The sequence below is a fragment of the Micromys minutus genome, assembly GCF_963924665.1.
Source record: "Micromys minutus genome assembly, chromosome: 4".
NCBI classification, from domain to species: domain Eukaryota; kingdom Metazoa; phylum Chordata; class Mammalia; order Rodentia; family Muridae; genus Micromys; species Micromys minutus.
Window position 1 is genome coordinate 55,299,876 of NC_137973.1, and position 23,118 is coordinate 55,322,993.

Consider the following 23,118-nt stretch of genomic DNA (forward strand, 5'->3'; position numbering starts at 1 on the left):
AGTTAGGAGTCTCATGGATTTTTATACAAAGGCCCTGGGAAGAAATGATATGGGAGGTCAAAGCAGAGAGAGTGATCAACGTTGAACATACATTGCTGGTCCCCATTCAGCCACACTGAGTGTTACAACTCTAACATCCCAAAGCAGTTCATAGTAGGTACCATTTTAGAAAAGGCCAGGGACTCTTCAGTCTGCATTGAAAAAAAAAATGCCTTTCGCTTAAGCCTATCCAGTGGAGGGAAGCTGGTAACAGAGAGATTCCAGAATTCCAGATACAAAAAGGGACGCTACAAATTCCTTGAATGTTGGATGTAGCCCTACCCATCCCCATGGGCGGACATCTTTTAGGTGGGTGGGCCTGGGATTAGATGTAAAGTAATAAATAATTCTCAGCTTCAAAGGACTTGCCACACGAATGCTAGACTTTAATGTCATTTAGTTACTTTTGTAACAGGCTTTCTAATGTCTTAATAATTCATGATTGTTTCCACAGAATAAATTCTGTAAACCAGGCAGGGTAATGGTTTAGGTTTTCCATAGAGGAGTGGCTGAGCCTCAGAAACAGTCTGTCTAGTACAATCAATTTGTTGGACACTGGGAAGAGAAGCCAGATGTTCTAGGCTTGCACCTAATATTCTTTCTACACAGCCATATTAGGAAACTTGGAGTCTGAACCAAGATGCTGCCGTGTATATTAATGTTTCATTTTGCATTGCAGTTTGAAAAGATATTTCAAGGGGGGATATTGGGTGCATGTTACATGTGCATGTTTAGAGGAGATAATTCTTTTTTAAAAACTATTTATAGTGACTCAGGATTTAGGTGGATGAAGAAGATGGGATGGGGAGGGGAACAGATGAGAAAGCGTTCCAGTCTTGGAGAGAAGACTTCCTTCCTAGCTCAAGGTATTAAAGGTGTTAGCAGAAAGCCAGGCCTAGTCAGAGCAGGAAGTTCACAGAGAGGCTCAGTTTCTAATAGGCAGGAATCAGCCCTGAGCATGAGGAAGACTCCTCCCTCCAGCTCTGCCCTGCTCTGCCCCCCCCCCCCCATCTCCACACTGGCTTTTATCTTGCTTACGTCTGTGGTTCGGCTAAGCAGTAATTGACCATGGTACCTTTGTGTGTCCTCCCTTTGCCAGCTGCTTTGGCTCTGGTAGTTAGGACATAGTCCCTACTCTGAGGAAAATGTTAGTGCATTTGGAGAGATCTGCTGCAGTGTTGGACAAATGTGTATTGACAGGCTCCTCAGATGAGCATGTCAGGTATAGTTTGAGCAGTGCAGGACTTCCTGGGGGGACAGGCTTAGCTTAGAAGGGTTAGTAGAGGGTATCCTGAAAGGAAATGACATTCTGGACAGAGGAAGGAGTAGCCACAAAAACCTAGACATGACAGCCAGATGTGGGCAGGGAGACAGTAGGGGGCCATGCAGTAGCAGATAGCACACCATGTCCCTTAGGGAGCTGCGGAAGGACTTTGGTTAAGAAAGGATGAATGACCTGATTTTGGAGGCTGGCAGTGGGATCCCATTACTTCTGTCCCTTCTGTCTCTGATGATTGATGTGTGTGTGTGAGCCTATGTGCGTGTGCGTGTGTGGGGGGAGGGGGTAGGTGAGGGAAGGAATAATCAGACCAACATAATCAGACCAACACCTGGTCCTAAGGAAGAGCAGTGTGATTGTATTGGAAAAAAATTTATGAAAAAACTTTCACCCATGTATTGAGATGCTGCCTGCCCAAAACAGCATAAACAGAAAGGTAGGATGCAGATAATAGATGGATAAATGAACTGGAAAGGCTTGATTAAGAGCAGGCCATTAAGTCCAGCCTTGGTCTTGTCATGGGCTGCCATAGTTAGGAAGAATCACAAGGACAGATTCTCCAATGCTAGGATTGAGCTGTGTCTGCGGTCATTAATTACTGCCATATATCAAGAAGACCTTGAGTTGTGTTAGGGTGTTTCATTTGGATTGGCATTCTCTTGTCTCCACCCCTCCCTCTGGGGGTTGGGGGAGGAGATTTAGAGTCTATTGACTCTATACTGTGTAGGTCTTTGGCACTTGGTTTCATTTGAAAGTGCCTTTCTCTTGTGAAGAGTGTGGTAGAGGGAGGTTAGGTTATCCTTGTTTCCTGTAGCTGATCCTTTTGGCCTATGTTATCTGGATATCCCGATTATAAGTGACATATCCTGGCAATGACAGGGGCCCAGCTACCTTTGTATGGGTACAGATACACTGTCAGCAAAGGGTAGAAAAAGCCATCTAGAAGAATCTTTCTGAGAGACTCAGACCCTCCTCTTGGTGGGGGCTAGTTGTTCATTTATACCTCCGGGCCCTAAACCAAAAGGCCCAGCATTGCTCCTTTGTAAAAAGAGCCCTTTGAGTGCATCCCATTGGCATCTGAGAGCTGTGGAGATCTGGCTTCAATATCAGGACATGGCTGACAGAGACTATGTGCTCCCTAACCAATCTCAGAGCTTAGATCCCAGCAGAGGACTTCTTTTTGTTAGAGAAACCAGAGCAGAATCAGGGGCAGGGTTGGGACCTCAGAAACTGTCTAGAGATTGAGCACCTGCAGGACTGCAAAGTTGGCCTGAGCTAAACACTGTGATGACTATGGAGACACACACACACACACACACACACACACACGGAAAACACATTAGCCTAGAACTTCCAGCAGAAGTGGAGAAGAATAAGATTAGGACAATGGTGGGCAGGCCACTCTGCATTGTCCTGGATAAGAGGTCATTGGGACAGGCATGGCAGAGCCCCAGGCCCTGCTGCTGCTAGGGTTAAAGACGTGGCTGAGGATGACCCAGGACCTTTTGAACTCACAAGTAATTTGAATGCTCTGGTCTGAGAGGAAAGAAGTGTGTCATAGGGTTGGATGCTACAGTGGTATCTCTGTCATCAAGTGACATAGCCCCAGGAGCTATATTGTTCCTCTCTGGCTCCAGTCACAAGAATGTGCCGACTTACTGTCTGGTTCATGAAACCTATAATCAGTATGTTAATTTTTGTGACTAAGAACTTCTTTTCTGGTTTCTATTGTAGAGACGTGTATTCTTTTATAATGATGGTTGCACGTCAAGGAATGACTATCCCGGATCCTGGCTTCCCATTAAGGGGCTGGAGAAGCCATCAGCAGACTCCTACCCTGAACTCATGGGTCCCTCCCAGCCCCACCCACCCATTGCATCTAGGCCTAGAGTGCACTGGGGACCCACCTGGGGAGAAAAGCTGGGGGACAGTGGAGCACACAAGCTTGTGTGCTGGGGAAAGGAAGGGCACACTCCTGATCAGCTGGGATGAGGAGCTGAGAGAAGGTGTGAAGGTTAATCTCTATGTGTAGGCCGAGTGTGTAGAACCTGCATAGTATCTCTTTCAACACAGGCCCCTCCAGCCTTCCGTCAGTTCTGTGTCCTTGGCTCACTTCATACGGATGTTACCCACATCGGAATGTGGTTTCTTGGAAGTAGCCATCAACCACCTGGCAAGATCTTGCCTGCCTCCCTTCCACAACACACTTGACAGTGACAGTTACTTCTTCCCGAAGCTCTTCTCTTCCAGGAGCCTGAGACCCCATTGATCTTGGTCCTTCAGAGCTAGCCTCATGATGTCCACTTGGGTTTCTTTTTAGTTTGCCTCTTGAAAGCCAATAACCCCAGCTTTCCTCTTATGCTGTCTACCATTTCTGAGGTGGGGCTGAGATGGGCTCTTCCAATACCTGCAGGATCCCCGTGTTGTATTTTTCTAGTTAACCCATCCCCACGGGGCCCTATGGCCCAGTGAAGAACCCTATTAGATGTCAGACCAGAACCCCAGGCTCTCTTTCTACCACAAGCCTGTTAGCTTCGCTCTTGCGTTTCAGCACTGGCTGACTCATGCATCCTTTTGGGATTTCTTTTCTTATTCGCTCTCCACATGAAATCACCCACTAAGGTTTCACCACCTAAACATAGCTCTCCTTGGTTTCTTTCCTTCTGTTTCCGCTGCCACTGTGTTAATTCAGGCCTCATTATCTCTTGCCAGATTCTCTCAGTAGCTTCCCAACTGGTCTCCCAAGCCTTCACAGAACATTGACATTTCTAGAGGAGGTGGTGCATTCCCACATTCGGACAAATCTAAGTGCTAGATTCTACAGGGTTCCATCTTGTTTGGCTCAAAAAAAAAAAAAAAAATCTTTGCAGCTTTAACATATTCATGGTTCTGGTCAGGTGGGAATTCTGGCTGCCTGATGCAGTCCCCCACCAGACCGTGCGCAGGTCTATCCTAAGGCTACATGAGCTGATGTAAATGAATACCTAAAAACAAGGACAAGAGAAAGTCTGGAACTGTTTCTAGAGAGTTGAATCAAGAACACTTGACCTGTCATCTTGTGACATACCAGCCCCATTAACTCTCAGGAGCTTCTAGCAACCTTCACGGTTCACCAAGTGTGATAGGTTAAGTGTTTCCAGTTGTAATCTTTACAGATACTTTGGATGGCTTTTACTCTAGATGTCAGACAACCCTCATCAATTAAGTCTGAGCAAATCATGAAACACAAGTATGCTTCCTCTTGTGATACAAAAATACTCTCATTAGCTCTTAGCTCCTAGACATGTTGTGAGGCTCCATGAGATTTTAGTTGCATTATATTGAGTGTCTTGTCCACTTGGACAGCACAAACCCCACTTCTCTGTTTCTTTTCACAACATCTAGTGTGGTGTTTATCTTTAAGATAGTTCACTAAACAAAAGTTGTGGGTGTCGAACACGAGCTCCTCTGGATGACATACACATTTAAAGTGATCAGTAAGTTGTATATTGAAATTGGTGGGGTTGCTATAGGGCCTAAATCCATCTTGTGACTAATAATTTGGTTTTACTGAAAGCCTACTATGTCCTCAGCACTGACATAGTATGTCCTATCCCAGAGCAGGGTTCTAAGACAGTTGTTCGTCATGGTACTACTTTGGAGAGAAAGTTTGAAAGTCATTTATTCCATATCCTACAACAAAAGACCATCTGAATCCCTCCCCTTTCCTCCTTCTGTGTTGGCACAACTCAGTTTTGCTTCTAATTACATCTATTACAACTGTGATACTCTTCATTGATTCATCAAAAACTCCAAGATGAATTAAGAAAAGGACGGTGTTAGGATTAAGTTGATTTTGATTTTCTGACATTCCTTATTGAAGGGCAAATAGGACATCTATTTTGGTTAAAAGCTACCTTCCAGATCATTTATAATTTACATTAAGATGTTGAATCGATGATGTTAAATTACCACTGATCAAAAATTCTGGCTTAGATCTTAGACTCTGGGTTCTGGTCTTCAGACCCTAATGCCACGGTCCACCTCAATCTGGCAGTCTGTTTCCTTCCTCTGTAGATCTTTACAAAGCACTGCTATTTCTAATGCAAATTTCACTGATTAGTGATTGATTTCTCATGTATACTGTCTCTTTCAGCATGGATGCCAACCCTGTATGAGGGAGAGGTGTTATGGAAATCTCTCAAGGGCATGGTGAAAGGGGCCAAAATGATTTAGAGAGGGTTTGTAGGATGAACTGGTATTCAACTTTATTTCAAACCCATTGTGTCATCGGCCCATCACATGATTAAGTGCTGCCAAGTGACCTTTGTCCATAAATGTGGCACTGGATTTCTCTGTGGGAGCCAGAATGCGGGGCTGCCTCACTGGGAGATTCGGGTGTCCACTCCACTTCAGGCTGCTCCTGGAACCATCAACTAAATTCAATGTACATAGAACCCTGCACCCCGCTGCCTCCGCTGGCTGGAGCAGGGCAGTGTGTTAACAAATGGCTTATTGAAAATATCCTAGTTATTTATTGGTTAACAGAGAAAAGTGAGACACGACCACCTTGAAGCTGAGCTCTCAGTGAGTGGCCCATGGTAAATAATGCTCTGTCAAAAGTAAGCCACACGACTGACTCCCTTTAGGGACCAAGGTGGAAGGAGACCTTAGAGCAGATGAGTTCAGTTTTTCCCACTGCATAGAAGAAATAAACTGTGTTTGTCTCTTTTGGGTTTAGTGCCCTTTCTAAAGCTTAGCTGCCCCAGTCTCCTTCAGTTTGAAAAGAAAGAAGAAAAGAAAAAGGGGGGGGGGCGTTCAGTCTCTTGGTGTTTCATCAAAATGAAATGAGCAGCTAGAGCAGTAGCTTCCTGATCCTGCAGGGTGGGAGCGCAGAGAGGAGACCTTGCCCAGAGGATGAATTCGGATGAAAGGCAGAGGCAGTCTGGCATCAAAGGGAGCCGTGGGCTCCGATCAGAGTGAGTCTAATGTAATTAGTTTGGATGTAGGATTAAGTTCCTGCTTGCAGGGTGCTCTACTTCAAAATGCCAATCTGAAAAAAATTGCAATTAAATTAGTCTCTTTAGTCCACACACACGGGAGCAGAATTTTAATGGGTGATGCTCAGAAGCTGGAGGAGCAGAGAGCTCTGTAGAACGTCTCTCCTGATTCCTATTCATGGCGTCTGAGCCTCTTTTGATAAGAGTTTGATAAGTCTGGATAATGAATAAAATGAAATCTCGTGGACTTGGGGCTCTCTGGGGTTTGGATGGTTTTCCTGTCTGCGGGAGCATCTGATGGCTCTTGTCATCACGTTCGTCTGAGAAAGGGAAAGTCGAATACAGGAGGAGAGCGAAGCATCTTAATTTAACGGAAAATTGCAAATCAGTTTTTAATGGCACTGGAGTGGGAATCCGCTCTGTACGATGATAAATTGCATCTGCTGAATTGCCACATGGGGAAATGGTAAGAGCCTATCTCTGCAGAGTTTGTTCAAGATGAGATTTTTGGGGGGATTTGGAAGAGAGAAAGTGATGTCAAGGTGCTTCAATGTTAGCAGCACATTAATGAAAGCAAGTCGACAAAACTCGATCTTTATAGTCTTTTTCATATGATCCTTTTCTCAGAGAGGCCAGAAACCTCTACCGATCTCATAAAACGGAGACTCCTGGGGGCTCTTGCCATACTATTGGCCATTTTTCAAATGCCTTGTCTCCTCAAAGAGGCAATGACCACTTCCAGGCATGGGATTCTTCTACCATGACATGTGTGCCTTCTCAAATTGAGGTAGGGAGTCAGCAGCACCAGCAGGCACACTCTGGGGCCTGGCTTTGGATGCAGGCAGAGGACTGAAGACGATCAAACTGTTTTACACTGACCTCCTGTTTGTTTCTGTACGGTTGTGGTTAGCAGAGTGGCCTGCATCTGGGCTAGGAAGCTGCATGTGGGGGCTGCGTTACAGAGCTGTCGAGGGAGCATCTGAAGGAGAGGCTCAAAAGTAGGGGGCCTAGGTAAGGCCAGAGGTGATCATCACTCAAGGTTCAGCCCTTAGGGGGTAACAGGGCCATAGGGACATGCTCACAGAGTGCTCTGGGTGAGCTATAGTAAGGCACCCTTTCCTTAAGACCCTCCACAGCCATCTGCCAGGCAACAATAGCTGTTAATAAGCAAATCTGCACTGGCTGTGTGATCAGCACCTGTTTCAACACAATGTACTGCCCACATTTTGAACCATAAGCCAAGCCACCATGTGCCCACCAGGCTGGAGAAGACAAGATGCTTTGGGGCGTTCTGTACTAAACAGGGAGGTAGTGTTTGAATTATCTCTTTTTTTCCCTTTGGATTTTTTTTTCAAAGCCAATTATTGATTTAAGTAAGAGCTTTGGCACTGACCACCATTATGAACACAGGAAACTTCTCTGAGGCTGGGGGAGGGGCACGTCTTCACACCTGATTTAAAAGTAGGAGCATTGGACTCGAAATTCCCACGGTTTATCTTCAGATCTTTATTTCTTTAGTGGGGGTGGGGAGAGTAGGTGGGCACACACCATGGTATATGTGTGGAGGTCAGAGGACAACTTGAGGAGGGGTCAGTTCTCACCTTCAACCATGTTGGAGCTCAAGTCATCAGTGATGAACTTCCCCTCTGAACCCTGCTGAGGTGCAGTAAAGCACCTTTAGGTAAGCCTCAAGGCAGCCTATGTTCACACAAGGCTTTCTGTTCTACTTCAGACATCCAAAGACTTGAACTGAAAATGACCAGCCCTGGAATCTGCAGATCTAGATCTTTCTAAGAGTTGTGGAAGTAGCTGAGATGTATTTGTTTAGGGGAGTTTGTGACCCATGCAGGCACGGTTTTGATTGTAAAATACCATCTGGGTTTTTAAGTCATTTATGGGGCTGAAGAGATGGCTCAGCTGTTAGAAGCTAAGCTCACAATGAAATCATTTACGTGTATGCTTTGGAATTTGACTTTAAACTTGACCAGTTTGCAATTCAACCAAAGAGAGGGGTTCTAGAGAGCTGTGTCTCTGAATTCTACGAGGAGCATCATGTTTAGGTGGAGTTCTTGCAAGATGATCTCAAAGGCCACACATTTCAGAGTGATCTGTGTGTGGGTTGTCCAAGTCACTCTTTTGTAGAAGGTTTAACTTTTTCCTTGTTTAAGACATTCATCAGGGATAGCGACATTTTGTTCCATGTCACATTGGGTCTTATCAGAGTTCAGAGGGTCTGAGATGAGTCTGTCATCTTGAATCCCTACATTGTCCCAGCTTAGATAGTCCAGTCCAGCATCCAAGCCAGGGGATTCCTACCCGAGCTCCAACGAAGACAGATTTCACTTTAAAATTAGACCAATATTACATGATGAGCCAGAACTCCAGTCAGGTTTACAAATTTGTGAGCATAATTTTTGGGTAAGATGTCTTTTAAAACTTGGCCTATAAAGTTGTTTGGTTCGACTTGATAAGAGGCCTCCGCTGTGGTTGATGGCTCCCTTAATCTAATAAATCTTCCAAGGCTGAAGAAAGGAAGCTTTTGTGTGAGATTCCTAATGGCATTCTGTGTGTTGTGGCCAGACACTCCAAAGTGAAAGAGAAGAGCCCAGCCGCCTGCCTGTTTGTGCTTTCCCTGGTCTTCACTCTCTCCCTAACCCTTCCTCCCCTCCTTTCCCCTGCATGCACACAGTCCCTTTGTTTCTAGTAATTTAGTTTTCAGCCTTGATTATAAAGTGAATGACCAAAAATTTATCTTGTTTGTGAAAATTCAGTAAGATCTTTCTCTTCTCTTTTCCCTTCCTTTCCTTTCCCTTCCTTCCTCTCCCCTTCCCTCCCCTCCCCTCCCTTCCCTTCCCTTCCCCTCCCTTCCCCTCCCCTCCCCTCCCTTCCCCTCCCCTCCCTTCCCTTCCCCTCCCCTCCCCTCCCCTCCCCTCCCTTCCCCTCCCCTCCCCTCCCTTCCCCTCCCCTCCCTTCCCTTCCCCTCCCCTCCCCTCCCTTCCCCTCCCCTCCCCTCCCTTCCCTTCCCCTCCCCTCCCCTCCCTTCCCTTCCCCTCCCCTCCCCTCCCCTCCCCTCCCCTCCCCTCCCCTCCCCTTCCCTTCCCTTCTTTTAACCAACTAAATGTCCAAGGCCAGAAAGAAGGCACAATCTATTTACTGAAGGAACTCTCATCTGTGTGCACATCTCCAAACTTCTTTGCACTCTTGTGTGAGGCTCTGCCACCTGTATGTCTTATAAAGCACCTGGGGCCAGCTGTATATACATATTAAGGTTGGAATCTGGGAGTCGGGTGCTCATCACCAAGGATGGCTTCATCTGCACAGAGAGACCCCCTGCCCCCCACAAAGCCCCAAGAATTACTGGCTTTGAACTTGAACAAATAGACTAAACAAAGTTGTGTGTAAGTAGAGATTACATTGTGTAACAGCTGGTTTTCATTCTTTAATTCCATTAAAACTAATTTCTCAGGCCAGAGAGGTGGCTCATTGGGTAAAGGCACTTGCTGCCAAGCCTGACAACTTGAGTTTGATCTCCAGAAACCTACACGGCAAACGTAGGGACCAAGTTGTCCTCTGACCCTACACACCATCAATTAGTTCATGTAATTAAAAATCATTTTGATAATATCTTAAGGGGCAGATCTCTAAAACTTCCTGGTGGATTTTATTCATAGTTTATGTTCTACGTTTTTGGTAAAAAAGAAACTTTTCACATGTATTGCATCACCTTAAAGAGAAGTTTCTAGTTCTACATTGGTTTGAGCAGGTATCTGCCCATGCTGTTTCTGGGACTGAGTTCTCTGTGAGAATTAGGTTGTTCTATGAGAGGTGAATTCTCACCTCTGGGTGCCAGAGAAAAATTCAGAATGTGCCTAAGATCATTGTCTTTGACCAGCTTGCAAACTCTCTTCTCTACATTCAGTGGGGGGGGGGGGGGGGAGAAACCACATGGAAGGTGACAGTCATGATTCTGACTCTGGCAGAACATGTCTACTAAGGCACAGCTGTGTGTGAGGCACTGGGTGAGGCTCTGGGACAAGAAGGCCTGGCCATCTTCCCTAAGGACCTAACATCCTGAGGGCCTTTCATGCAGCTGCCTGCCATCTTTGAGTGGACTCCTCTCAGAGAATTAGCTTAAGTTTCAAACCCATCCTATACCTTGTCTGGCTCCTCTCTGGCTGCTCCCCAGTCTCTGTCTTCAACTCCAGCCGGGCTACAGAGTCAGCACCTCTGTCTGTCTTTCCATCCACACTACTGAGTCACCAGGAGGACACAGGACAATGTATTCAGAACCATAGAACAGGGATGAGTTCTTGATAGCAAGTTAGTTTGGGGCTTTGTGGGAGAGACTTGGGTTTTATCTGTAGGTGCCTATGAGCCCTTGGGCACAAGTCCAGTATTTCCCTAGGCCTTGACAACTCATAGACCAATGAAAGCCTGAGGATTTCATACAAATTTGTGGGCTCTGGGAGCTCTTAGAAGAATGGGTTGGAGCAGGGTGGCATGTGGGCCCCTGGTCCTTATGTGCAGGAGTCAGAGAATTCTTCGTGTTAGAAGCCCCATTAATTAGGGTGTGAGGCAGCAAGACATTCTAGTTCTCACCCTATCCTGGTGCAACTGTGACTAAAATTTCTTGGCAGAAGGGTGATGTAGGGCCCTGCGGCATTATGGGTGGCAGGCTGTAGGGCTAAAGCCAGGAGGTAGAGAGTGGCTACTGCAGAAGTCTTAGAACAAGAGTTGAATTCAAATGGGGAGCAAAAGGGGTCAGGGTAGGAGGCAGCATCAGGGATTTTCATCAACAAAACATAGTTCTGAGGGTCATTTGGGGAACGAGGTCAGAGGAGATGTCAAGCGCCAGGTACGAGTGCTTCCTCCGTATTGGCCTCTGAGCCAGCAACTAACTGTAGGGAGTAGAAATGGGGACTTGAACCTTCAGCTGTCCTTGTGGCTCGGAGCACCGCTCCACCCCGAGTTTTGCTCATTGAGTACACTGATCCCTCTAAAGCAGCCCCGAGTGTCCCTGCCTTCCCAGGGAGAGATTTGCAGTGACATTATCCACAGAACGAAGATCTGACCCTCAGCTTCTCATGCCAGGTCCCCTGTGTCTGAGCCCCGGCTTCCTCAGTTAGAACTTCGAGACCCAGCTTCTACTGGTTAAGTCACAGGGTTTGTGCTTAGGGACTTGCATGTTAAAGAGCCTCAGCCATCCCTTGTTCCTCATCTTTTTTGCTGGTTTCATTGTCTCAGCCACATTGGTCCTGGAAAAACAACACCCCACCCTAACAAGCAAGAGAACATGGGGGTGAATAACTATCAGGCTACAAGTCTCACAGTATTTTCACCAGAGTGGCTCAGTGTATCTTCTTCCAGAGTGGCTGAGGGGCCCTCTCCCAGGCCAACCAGTGAAGGCCAGGAAGAGGCTTCATGCCACATGCTTGAGGTGAAGATGGGACTGTCCTTGGGAAACAGGGGTGTATGTGGGAGGACTGGAGGTAGGGGTGAGGTGCTGGAGATACTGGTGTATATCCTATGTCCCCCTACCCAAACCTCAGGGCCACTGTACCCAGCGACTCATTGTTCCCACTTGATGTAACACCTACCCTTCATGATTCAGTTCCCTCACCCTGCCCAAACCCCATCAGAACTGTCTTGAGAACAGCCCTGGGCCACAGTGTTTCTCATTTTGACACAGGAGAAGACAAAGAGGCAGACTAACTCACCCAGGCTGTGGGTGGATGGCTAGGCGGTTTGTCTATCCCCTGAGCATGGTGTTGTTGGACTGTGTGTGTGGTCTTCCCAGAGAATGCGCCTCTCTGGGGCATCCATCCCTGCTTGCTATCCTGTGTTTCCTTGGGCCCTGAGGGGCCCTCAGCATGCAGGTCACTGTTAGTTCCTAGTGATTTGTACAATGTCAAATCCTACAGGAATGGGGGAGTTTTCCTTATAGCCCAGGGTAGACTTAAGCAAATATTAATGGTACTGCGGATGCCATCTTTCTCTGAGTCTCCGTCTCCTTCATGCAAATGAGTCTGAAGCATCCTCTGAAGGTCTCTGATAGGTGCCTCCTACTGTCCCTCAGCTGCTGATTTAGGGACTCTCACTGTCTGCATCCCCAGACTCATTCTTTTGCTTGATTTGGAATGCAGGCTCTGGTGCTCATGTAGGAGGCCCAGATTTCCATCCCTCCCAGGCTAGATTAGCTTTTTCTTCCTCAGAGAGCCATTGAAACATGGGTTTCCACAGTGATGGGGGCTTCCAGCATATTCCAGGAGTTGGCTCTGAGCCACCAAAATCTCTTTTACAAAATTTCCTGGGCTCTGGCTACTACAGCTTGTTCAGACCAGATTTGTAAGGAAGGGGGGGGGGTTACAGAAACCCTCTTTCCATAGTTAGAGTGGTGCTCATGGTTTTCAGAGGTGTGTCCAGCCATCTGGTCTCAGTTCTGGCTGAGGTACTGGACTATGGTTAACTGGGATTGAGCTCTCTCCAGAGGACTGAAGGAGCCTAGGAGAGGATCCTTCCCCTAACACTTTCTTCCCAAACCCCAGCCTCTCTATGCCTCCTGCACCAGACCCTCATTACCAAGTCTGCTTATTTTACAGGCCTAGATTAATAGTGTCTGGATGTAATTATCATGACAGCTAACATGAGTGCTGATTCTTGTGCCAGAGTGTGTTCCAAGTCCTTACAGATACCCACTCATTTGGTCCTTATTAACATCATGTGCCATATTATCCCCACTTAGCAGACAAGGAACCTAAGGCTCCACAAAGAATTAATGTCACTTGCCCAAGACCACACAGCTGTTCAGTATTACTGTGAGCCTCTGGATCGAGGCGGTCAACTGGCCCAAGCTCTTAAACACTGTGCTGTAGCAGATCTTAATATTGAGACAGAGTGACAGAGTCACCTGTGGTGGCATATGCCTGTAATCCCAGCACTTGGAAGGCAGAGGCAGGAGGTACAGACATACAAGTCTACCCTTAGCTACATAGTTCCACATTAGCACGGGTTGCATTAACCTTGTTTCAAACAGCAACAGCAAAATGGTAATGATGAGAAAGATGTAAACCGATGTTATTTTATAGTGGTCTGTAAATTGTATAGCCAGTCTCCAGTTTAGCTGGACAGCTGTGGATCTCACCTGCTTTCTCCAGATGCTCAGACATTAGCTCTCTGCATCTCATCTCAGACTATGTCGACTATGGGACCCAGGTGCTAATTTGCACATGGATCTGGGTTAGAGGGTAACTTTGGCACAGGAGTTATTGATTCTGCTTAAAGTCAGGAAAACCATGGGAGAGATGATATGGGTCCTGCCTGCACCCATCTCTGTCCTATAGCATTGTGGATGGGTTCAGCTTCTGGAATAAAACTGTAGGACTTGTGGGCAGAATGTTCTTAACTCAGAACCAAGTAGCTTCCTTTCCTTGGGAGGTTGAGCCCAACATAGCTGTGGTTGGCATAAGCAGTAGCTGGAGTCTACACCAAGCCTCCATCTCCTTCCCTTCCAGACAAGATGGAGAAGCATCTTCTGAGATGCCCCTCCTGGACAAGACATGGCTTCTGGACACATAAACCCAGCAGAAATGATCACCTATGCAAGACCTGCACAAAATTAGGACAGTTAAAAGTTCAGTACAGAGGTCCAGGTATGGTGGCATAGACCTTTTATCCCAGCAATGGAGAGACAGAGGAAGGCAGGTCTTTGAGTTTGAGGCTAGGCAGATCTATGTAACAGGATCCAGGGCTACATCCAGGTCATTGTAAAGAAAACCTATCTCAAAATAAATCGATTAATTAAACAACAGCAACAAAGAAGCTAGCACAGAGGAGGGAGGGCTCCCGAGGCCCCACCCCTAGCTGAAGAATCATTGGTGGTTGATGGCTGCTGAGGGAGAGTCTCTTTAAGAACTTTCTTGCTGTCGGTTTCCGTCTGGCAGCTGAGGAACATACACCTCTAAAGGCTGTGCATGCTGTGTGAACTAAGTGAGCCCATCAGGTGGCTGTGCTGGTGTCACAATGCCTGCTGTTCCGTACTGACAGAAGGGGTAAGGATGACTTAGGTCCTATCCTTTTTGAGATATATCAGATTGACGCTGGATAAGGTGGCACACATCTATAATCTCAGCCTCCCCCCCCCCCCAGAGGCAGAAGCAGCAGGGGATCTGGAATCCGAGGTCATCCTTGGGTCACAGACTGGGTTTGAGGCTAGCCTGGGCTACACAAGACCTGCCCTCCAACATTCATATATGTGATCGAACAGTCACAGACACCAGCTACTCATGAGGTGGCCCTCAGGGGTGATTTTGCGACGTCTCCTTTGCAAGCTGAGAGTCATTGCATAGATTCCCCATGGCAGTGTATGGTCTGTTTTTTAAAGTCTGGGCTCCATTTTGAGCTTTATGGAGGGTCCGCGTCATACTGTCCTCTCCTCTCTGGGTCGCCGCCTTGTAACCATCTCCCGTAGCACAGAAGGAAATAGCAGTGATTATGGATTTTCCTCTAAGGAGTTGGGACAAAAGTCACAGAAGAACCAGCTGAGTTTGTAGGTAGGGCAGGAAGTAAGGGTGTGAGATGCTTTAAAGGAAAATGTACATTCTAGCCAGTGCTGAGAAGGGCATGGATGGGGAAGCAGGGGTCTGGATATTGGGGCTTCAGTGATGAGAACACAGCAGCAAGTAGGGGAAAGGCTTTCTGGTTATGTGAGCAAAACAACTTTCCGAGGAGTATAGTAGAATTGGCTGTACATGTTTAGATCTCCTCCGTCGTCCCTGCTCAGACCTAGCAGTAGGCCTAGAGTGTTGCACAAGAGGTGTAAATGACTGGCCTGGTCAGGGTGACTTAAGAGGGCTCACGGTTCCGGTTAGAATTCAGTACATCCAGTCACCTTGAGAAGAAGCCCCAAAATCATAGGCTTCATGAGGCTTGTCAGTGACATTGAAAACTGGGGGGGGGGGTGAGTTGTCCTGTTGGTGTGGGGGCCTCATGGGTATCAGAGACCCAGCTTGGTTTCAGCCTTCTCAGCTGTTCCTCCTCATGGTCCAGGATATCTTTGAGATGCTGGTTCTCACATGTCACCCCAGAAGTCCTTCCAACTCTGCAACTCAGTCTTCTTAGGGTAGACCTCAGCACAGCATTCTAGAAAACACAAACGGTCAGGATCGCCATCTTTGAGCTGAACGGTGGTGACGCACTGGTAAAATAGAACCACAGGGGATTTGGGAGAAAAGTCTCAGCAGCCTCCCTCTGGGATGTCTGTTTCTGCAGCGTTGCCCAGTTCTTGAGGTGTTCAGGCTCTGCCTGAGGCGCTGCTGTAGGGAAAATGGGAAAAGGTTCTTTTCCCATGAAACTTAAGAGTCTAGCAGGAGGCAAGACAGATACCAGGCAACTATCAGTTGGCAGTTTGCCGTGCATACAAGTGTAACTTCACATAATTAATGCCCAGAGCTGCCAGCATCAAACACTGCTGTGTGAGGTTCCCAAGAATCATGGCAGCTGGTCTTACACACTTTTGTTATACATTGCACTATCGGATGTCCCTCACTAGGCATAGTGGCTCATACCTCTAATCTAGGCACTCTGGAGGCAGAAGCAAAAGCATCACTGTGGCGGTAGAGAGGCCAACCTGGATAACGTGTGTAGTGAGTTCCAGGCCAGCCTGGGTTGCAGTGTCTCAAACGAGCCAACTGAATGAACAAAATCGCCTTTGAATGTCTGTCCTGAGGTCCTGAGAGAGGAGGAAGGTGGGGAGAGGAAGAAGTGAAGGTCCACCCTGAAATCCACCCACACCATACCAGCCGTGAGGGGCAGCATGCATGGCTAATCCTAAATCTGCTTCTGCTTTGCTTGGTGGGTGGTGGGGTGGTGGTGGGGGGATGGGGTGGGGTCTTAGGGATTGGTCTCTCCTTGCTAAGCAGTGTGTGAGGAGTAATTCTGTGGCTCTTTGCAGTGTCTGGAGGGCAAGCTGGGGGACTTGGGGAAGCACAGAGACCTGGCTTTTCCCTTCTCACATAACCTTCAGTGAGTGGTACCCAAACCTGGTTTCACTGGGAGCCCAGGAGGGGTCATGTTCAGTGTGCTTGTATAAGTGGGGGGCCATCCTGTGTCACCAGCCTAGAAGTCCTGTTGCTGTTCAATGCTCTCAAGCTGTTTGGGGTGAGGGACCATTCTATTCCCAGTCTGCCTTAAAAATAAAATAGTACATTTAGAAAAATTAAACAAACAAAAAAGTGTTATTCAATCTGGAAGTCTTAGTTCGGGTTTCTATTGCTGTAATGAAACACCATGACCAAAAACAAGTTGGGAAGGAAAGAAAGGGCTTATTTTGTTGACTCTTTGAGCACCAAAGGAAGTCAGAGCAGGAACCTGGAGGCAGGAGCTGATGCAGAAGCCATGGAGGGGTGCTGCTTCCTGGCTTTCTCCTCAAGTCTTGCTCAGCCTGCTTCCTTATAGAACCCAGGACCACCAAGCCAGGGACGGCCCCACCCACAAGAGACTGGGCCTTCTTACATCAAACACTAATTAAGAAAATGCCCTACAGACTTGCAGCTCAGACTTTATTTTCAATTGCAGTTCCCTTCTCTCAGAAGGAGAGCTTGTGTCAAGTTGATATAAAAACTAGCCAGTACACTGGGCACAGGTAATAATATATGCCTGTAAGCCCAGCACTTGAGAGGCTGAGGCAGGAGGATTTTTAATTTAAGCATAGTCAAGGCTATACAAATAACAAACCCTGTCTCAATCAAAACAAATAAATAAAATAACAGCCTGGGTTAAGATTCGTAGATATAGTTCTGGTATGAGGCAAACCAGAATTTGTATCCCCAGAACTCCCCAAAAGTGGGTTGGGTATGGTAATCTGTCTGGGAGGTAGGGAATAGGGGTTCCTGGAGTCAGCTGCTAGCCAGACTAGCCAAAACTGTGTGAGTTCCAGAGTCAGTCAGTCAGACCCATATATACGGTAGGGAATATAAGGGACATCAAGGAAGTTGCCCAATATCAACCTTAGGTCCCTCTGGGCACCCATGTGTGTGCATCAATCCACATGCAAGCTTGAACATTCATACACACCTACATATGCAAAACATGTATCTATAACCCAAGGGCTGGAACGATGACTCTGCTGTTCAGAGCACCTGTGCTCGTACAAAGGACCCATTTCAGGTTCCCAGTACCACAGGGTGGCTCATAACCATTTGCCCTCTAGGTCCAGAGGATCTAAGGACCCCATTTCTGGTTCTTAGCATCCACATGGTGGTTCATAACCACCTGTAACTTCAAGTCCAGAGAATACACATGATAGACAAAAATGCAGGCAAAATACCCATAGAAATAAAATTAAAATAAACGGAGGCTTTAAAAAAATAAACATTTAAACATTAATATCAAAGGTTATGTATAACTCTATTTTAGATTTAGGGGGCGTCTATTTTAGATTTAGGGGGCATGAAATTGCTCCATCTGCTTAGAAATCTTTATAAGCTAACTTAATTCCTGACTAGAGTTTGTCTACAGAGGAAAAAAAAGGGAAGGAATCAGAGTCTTTGTTACTAGCCCCAAGGACTGTACTTTGGGCTATACTGCCCCTGAGGCCCAGGGTCAAAGGCCACTGGGGAACTGCTGTCCTTTCCAGCTCCATGTTATAAAAGAGAACGAGGAAGCTCCCACAGGAAGAGAGCAGCCTGGCCGTGTGTTCCTCTGCCCCTTACACCTCTTGCTCAGCTCATTGCTTTGGGAGCCATTTCCCTGTCAGAGCTCCGCGCGCAGGTGAAGATTCTATTCTGCGTCTGCAGCAGGAGAAGCCAGAGGTCACGGCTAACTGCAGTCCGTCTCCAGTTCCCTTCTTGAGTGCAGCTTTGGGCCTATGCTCCTCTGTTCAGCAAAGCAGAGAGAGGACCAGGGAGGTGGTGGTCCTCTCCGGCTGGCATGGCCTGGCCTGGGGGAAACTGAGATCATTATGGACTCTGTGTTGCAGTTCTCCAAGGAGAGGCACATCATGGACAGGACCCCTGAGAGGCTAAAAAAGGAACTGGAGGAAGAGCTGCTGCTGAGCAGTGAGGACCTGCGCAGCCACGCCTGGTACCACGGCCGGATCCCCCGACAGGTATGCTAAGGGCTCCGCTCTCCTCGGGGAACACACTGATGGCACTATTGTCCTGCTCAAAGGCCACAGCACACTAGTGCTATAAAGTGACTTAGAATTGTCTCTAAAGAACCAAAGGTGAGACTCCAAATATATTCCCAGTCATGAAGGAAAGGACAGTGTTCCTGGGGTCTACATATTCGTGTAGTACCAATGGCCAGAAGTACATAGATGCCTGGGTTTGGATGATTAGCTCTTGGCCTGTGGGAAGAGTATCCTATTACTTGGACCCTTTTCTGAAGGCATTGACTTATCTCAGGAAAGTTCTTGTGCCACAGGGCAGGTGTCACAGACTGACAAGGCCACCCCTGCTTCAATGGGGCAAGTGAGTGCCCACCGTCTTCGGTTCTTCTTCACCGAGCTCTGTGACTCAACGATGGAGAGGAGGAGAGATTAGCCCAGGGACCACAGTTTTGTGGCTCAGAGTATTTTACGTGGTTGCTATTAATAATGTTTTTATTTGATGCTATAAGGATTGGCAAATAGGGGGCTGGAGAGATGGCTCAGTGGTTAAGAGCACTGACTGCTCTTCTGGAGGTCCTGAGTTCAATTCCCAGCAACCACATGGTATCTCACAACCATCTGTAATGGCATCAAATGGCCTCTTCTGGTGTGTCTGAAGACAGCTACAGTGTGCTCATATAAATAAAAATAAATCTTAGAAAAAAAAGAATTGAAAAATAGACCAAGTGTGCAGAATTGAAGTGTACACTTCCCCAGGGGTTTTTATTATAAGCACAATCTGGCCAGTCATTAATCAAGGACAGCATAACAGGAAATGCATGCCCAGGTCTAAGGAGGATGGCGGCATGTTATAAATACTGTTTGGTGTAACCAATCTTACTTTTAAATTTTATTTATTTATTTATTTATTTATTTATTTATTTATTTATTTATTTATTTATTGTGTGGCATGTGCCACAGCACACACATGGATATCAAAAGACAACTTTCTTTCCACCATGTGAGTTTCTCAAGTCCTTGGGCTTGGCCACAAGCACCTTCCCCCGCTAAGCCATCTTACCAATTCTATTTTTTTTTTAAAGCACTATCAAAGAAATCATTCTTATTCTGATCTTGAGAGAAATAGTTTTTTGCAACCTTAAAACTGATGGCAGAAGATACGGATGAGAAAAAAGAAAATTCAACTCCTATCCCTAATTGTCTCGCCTGGAGACAGTTGTTATAAGCCTTTTGGTGTATATCCCTCCAGACCTCTTCAATCAAAATGGAGATCTTACTGCTTTCTGTGGTCCACTTTCCTCACTTAATGGTGTGCCCCGGGAATTGGCTCTGGCTGTAAACTCTTCTGCTGCAACAGCACACACTGTGTACAAGGCCATCACACACACATCACAATTTATGGGGTACTTAGAGTGCTTCTAGCAGCCTGAGCAGCATCCTGTTAGATAACTACCATGTGCAAACCTATAATTCTTCCTACTGGCTCGATTCCGGGAAAGGGAATTTCTGCATGAAAATGTATTTTGAAGGCAAAGAGGCAGTTTTAAAGTAACCATGGCAGCATACTATTCTGAGCCAGCAGAAGTATATAACATCACTTGGATGCTAGAATATCTTAGGGGGAAAATATGTCATCACTGCTGCCCTTGTTCCTGTGCCAGGAGGGTGAAGTCTCAGGAACACATCATTCTGTGCTGGCTAACTGAAACCCTATGGCAAGGATAGCAGGGTGCCAACATTCTATCCCTTTGAAGCTTCCAGCCTCTCTATAAGCAACTATCTACATCTCACAGATGATGTAACTGAGCCACAAGGTGCTTAGGTACTTTGTCTCGTCACACAGCTGGAGCAGAATGCAAACCTAGGTGTCCAGGCTCCGGAATGGTGGACTGGATGACAGTATACATCTACGCTGTAAACATCAGCATCACAGTGGTTCCCTCTGGGGGTATCCACTGTGTTACAGGCATTGTACTTGTGCTGTACCTATTTCTCATATGCCAACAGATTATCTTTGCAATAACTTTGTGAGGTGAGGAAACCACATATGACTTTGTATTATTTTTCTTCTAGCCTGGGTTCATCCTGCTCTGTAGACAGGGATCTTAGGATGTTTAGGAGCCCAGATTGCCTCTTTCCTTCTGATTACAAGGAAAATCAGACCCAGTGAGGACACAACTTCCTCTTCCCGCTGTTTTACATCCTTCATCTCTTCTGTGTAAATGTCCTTTTCTTGGTATATCTTCCTGGCTACCCTCATTTGAATGATAAACCTCCCAAGTAGCCCATCTCCCTTCCAAAGTTTCTCTTTCCTTGGCTTTACGATATCTGACTTACCCTACCTGCAGTCCTATGCCAAACACACACACACCCCGAGGAAGTACATTTAGTTATTGCTGTGTCTTCTGAGCCTGCAGCAGTGCTAGGCATGAAGAGGATGGTCCATCAATAGTTTTGGTGTTTTGTTTTACATTTGAGAGAGGGCTGAACTCAAATGTATTATGTATCCCAGGCTGGCCTCAAACTCACAGTCCTCCTGTTTTAGTTTCCTGAGAGCGTTGATCGCCGCTGTGCATGACCAACTAGGCTACAGTTCTTGAGTGTGACATTTAACAAACAAACTAGATGTGACTAGAAAACAGAGTGTTCAGAGATGGCTCTGTTGGTAAAATAATCATCTTGCAAGCATAAAGATCAGGGTTCAATTCCCAAGAACCCACATTCAAAACAAAACAAAAAGTAGGAGAGCCAGATGTGGTAACACATGCTCTGGGGATGCAGAGAGAGGCACATCTCTGGCTCTCGGGAGACCGATTGTGCCGAAGATGCTTCTGGTCTCTGCACGCATGCGCACACATGTGCACACAGGGGCGGCAAAGTCGCCCTGCCTTCTGTTAAGCTTTTGCGAGACTATGTTTACCTTTTCTGTTCCTCATTCACCATTTTTGTCTACAGGTGTCTGAAAACCTTGTGCAGCGGGACGGGGACTTCCTGGTTCGTGACTCCCTGTCTAGCCCTGGAAACTTTGTCCTGACCTGTCAGTGGAAGAACCTCGCTCAGCACTTTAAGATCAACCGGACTGTTCTGCGGCTCAGCGAGGCCTATAGCCGCGTGCAGTACCAATTCGAGATGGAGAGCTTTGACTCCATCCCCGGCCTGGTCCGCTGCTATGTGGGCAATCGGAGGCCCATCTCTCAGCAGAGTGGTGCCATCATCTTCCAGCCTATCAATAGGACAGTGCCCCTCTGGTGTCTGGAGGAGCGTTATGGCACCTCACCGGGCCGAGGCCGGGAGGGCAGCCTTGCTGAGGGAAGACCAGATGTGGTGAAGAGGCTGAGCCTCACTACGAGCAGCATCCAGGCTCGGGACCACAGCTTGCCCAGAGGAAACCTCCTCAGGTAGGTCTGTGAGGTGCTGGGAGCCTGGCTTAGGCCAATGGGAGGGGAGAATATTAGTACACTCGCTATTTTCCACTTAGCATCAAAAGCAAAGGTGGCGTTGGATGCGCGATGCATGCCAGGAAGCTCGGTGCTTTGAGGCTGACATGGAGACAATGCTTCAAGTTCCAGGCCATTCTTGATTACGAAATGAGATCCCCATCTCTAACACAAAAACAACAAAAGACAATAAAACAGCAACGAAAGTACCAAGAAAAACAGCAACAGGGTCTGAGCAGGGGAGAGGTTGATCTGCAAGCTAGGGAACATTTGGGGGACACTGCAAAGAAGAGGGGGTTTCAGGGATTTAACGGGAGGCATTCAAGGGCCAGAGGAGCCTGGAGGGTTGACTGGCCAGGCTAGAGTAAAGGGTCTGTGTAAAGAAGGGATGGGTTAGGAAAACCCAGCTGATGGTGGAGTGGCCCTTGTAACAGGCTTCAAAAGTTCGGCACAGCGAACAGCAAATCCTGATGCAGAACTGGGTCGCAGTAGACACAGAGCAGGGGTGGGGCTGGGGGCAGGAATAGCCAAGGTGGGTTTCAGCAGGATCCAGGCTGGAAGGGAGAGGTGGGGTAGATTTCTGAGGTCTTCAGCTTTAGAGGGAGACTGGAAAACCCACCTAGGCTATATACCCTATGGGGAGGGGCCCGGACTATGGACAGCTGAGTGTCAACATCCAGCAGGGGTCAGTGCTGAGGAGTAGGGACTGGTCTCACGGAGGGTGGAAACTGGACTCCATGCCCCTGGGATTGAAGAGAAACGTTCAGAGAATAGGCAGGAAAGGGCTGAGAGGCGAGCTCTGTATTTCTCTCTATTAGCATAGAACCTGGCGTCCAGAGCTAAGAAGCTTTTACAGATCCAATTGCTGCAGCCCAGGGGTGGGGGTGAGGGGTGGGGAGGAAATATTGCGCAGCAGCCCTACCCCGCCTGCCCCCCCCCCTCCCCCCCGGCTTCTGAGCTCCCACATAAAGTAAAATGTGTTCATTTGCCTCTCTGCTTTCCTGTCTGGGCCGAGAGAAAACATAAACTATAATTTCTTTACTGCAAACGCCTTGTGAAATACAGGACTATGTAAGTAGCATAGACTGTAGCTGTTCCCTGGTATGTATTAGTCAGCACCTGACTCAGAACCCATGGTTCCGTGCTGGCTCCGTGTGGTTAGCTGTGCAACCCTGAGCAGACACCTTAACTTCTCTGGGACTCCCTTACTTGGTCTGGAATCGTAGAGGCTGTGGGGCTGCAGGAAGTAGAAAGTGTTTACTCACAGCAACTGCTGAC

General features: G+C 47.2%; 1 protein-coding gene across 3 annotated transcripts in view; it reads left to right on the top strand.

Moving 5' to 3' along the window:
* The window catches only part of BCAR3 (BCAR3 adaptor protein, NSP family member), a gene marked incomplete at its 5' end in the record, with an annotated part of 105,253 nt that overhangs the window by 63,418 nt on the left and 18,717 nt on the right, over positions 1-23,118 (top strand). For all 3 annotated transcript variants that reach the window (XM_080916289.1, XM_080916290.1, XM_080916291.1), the window contains 2 exons: positions 18,272-18,400; positions 21,359-21,801. In XM_080916289.1, the coding sequence (XP_080772415.1) occupies positions 18,272-18,400; positions 21,359-21,801 (572 nt within the window). The remainder of the gene's footprint in view (positions 1-18,271; positions 18,401-21,358; positions 21,802-23,118) is intronic.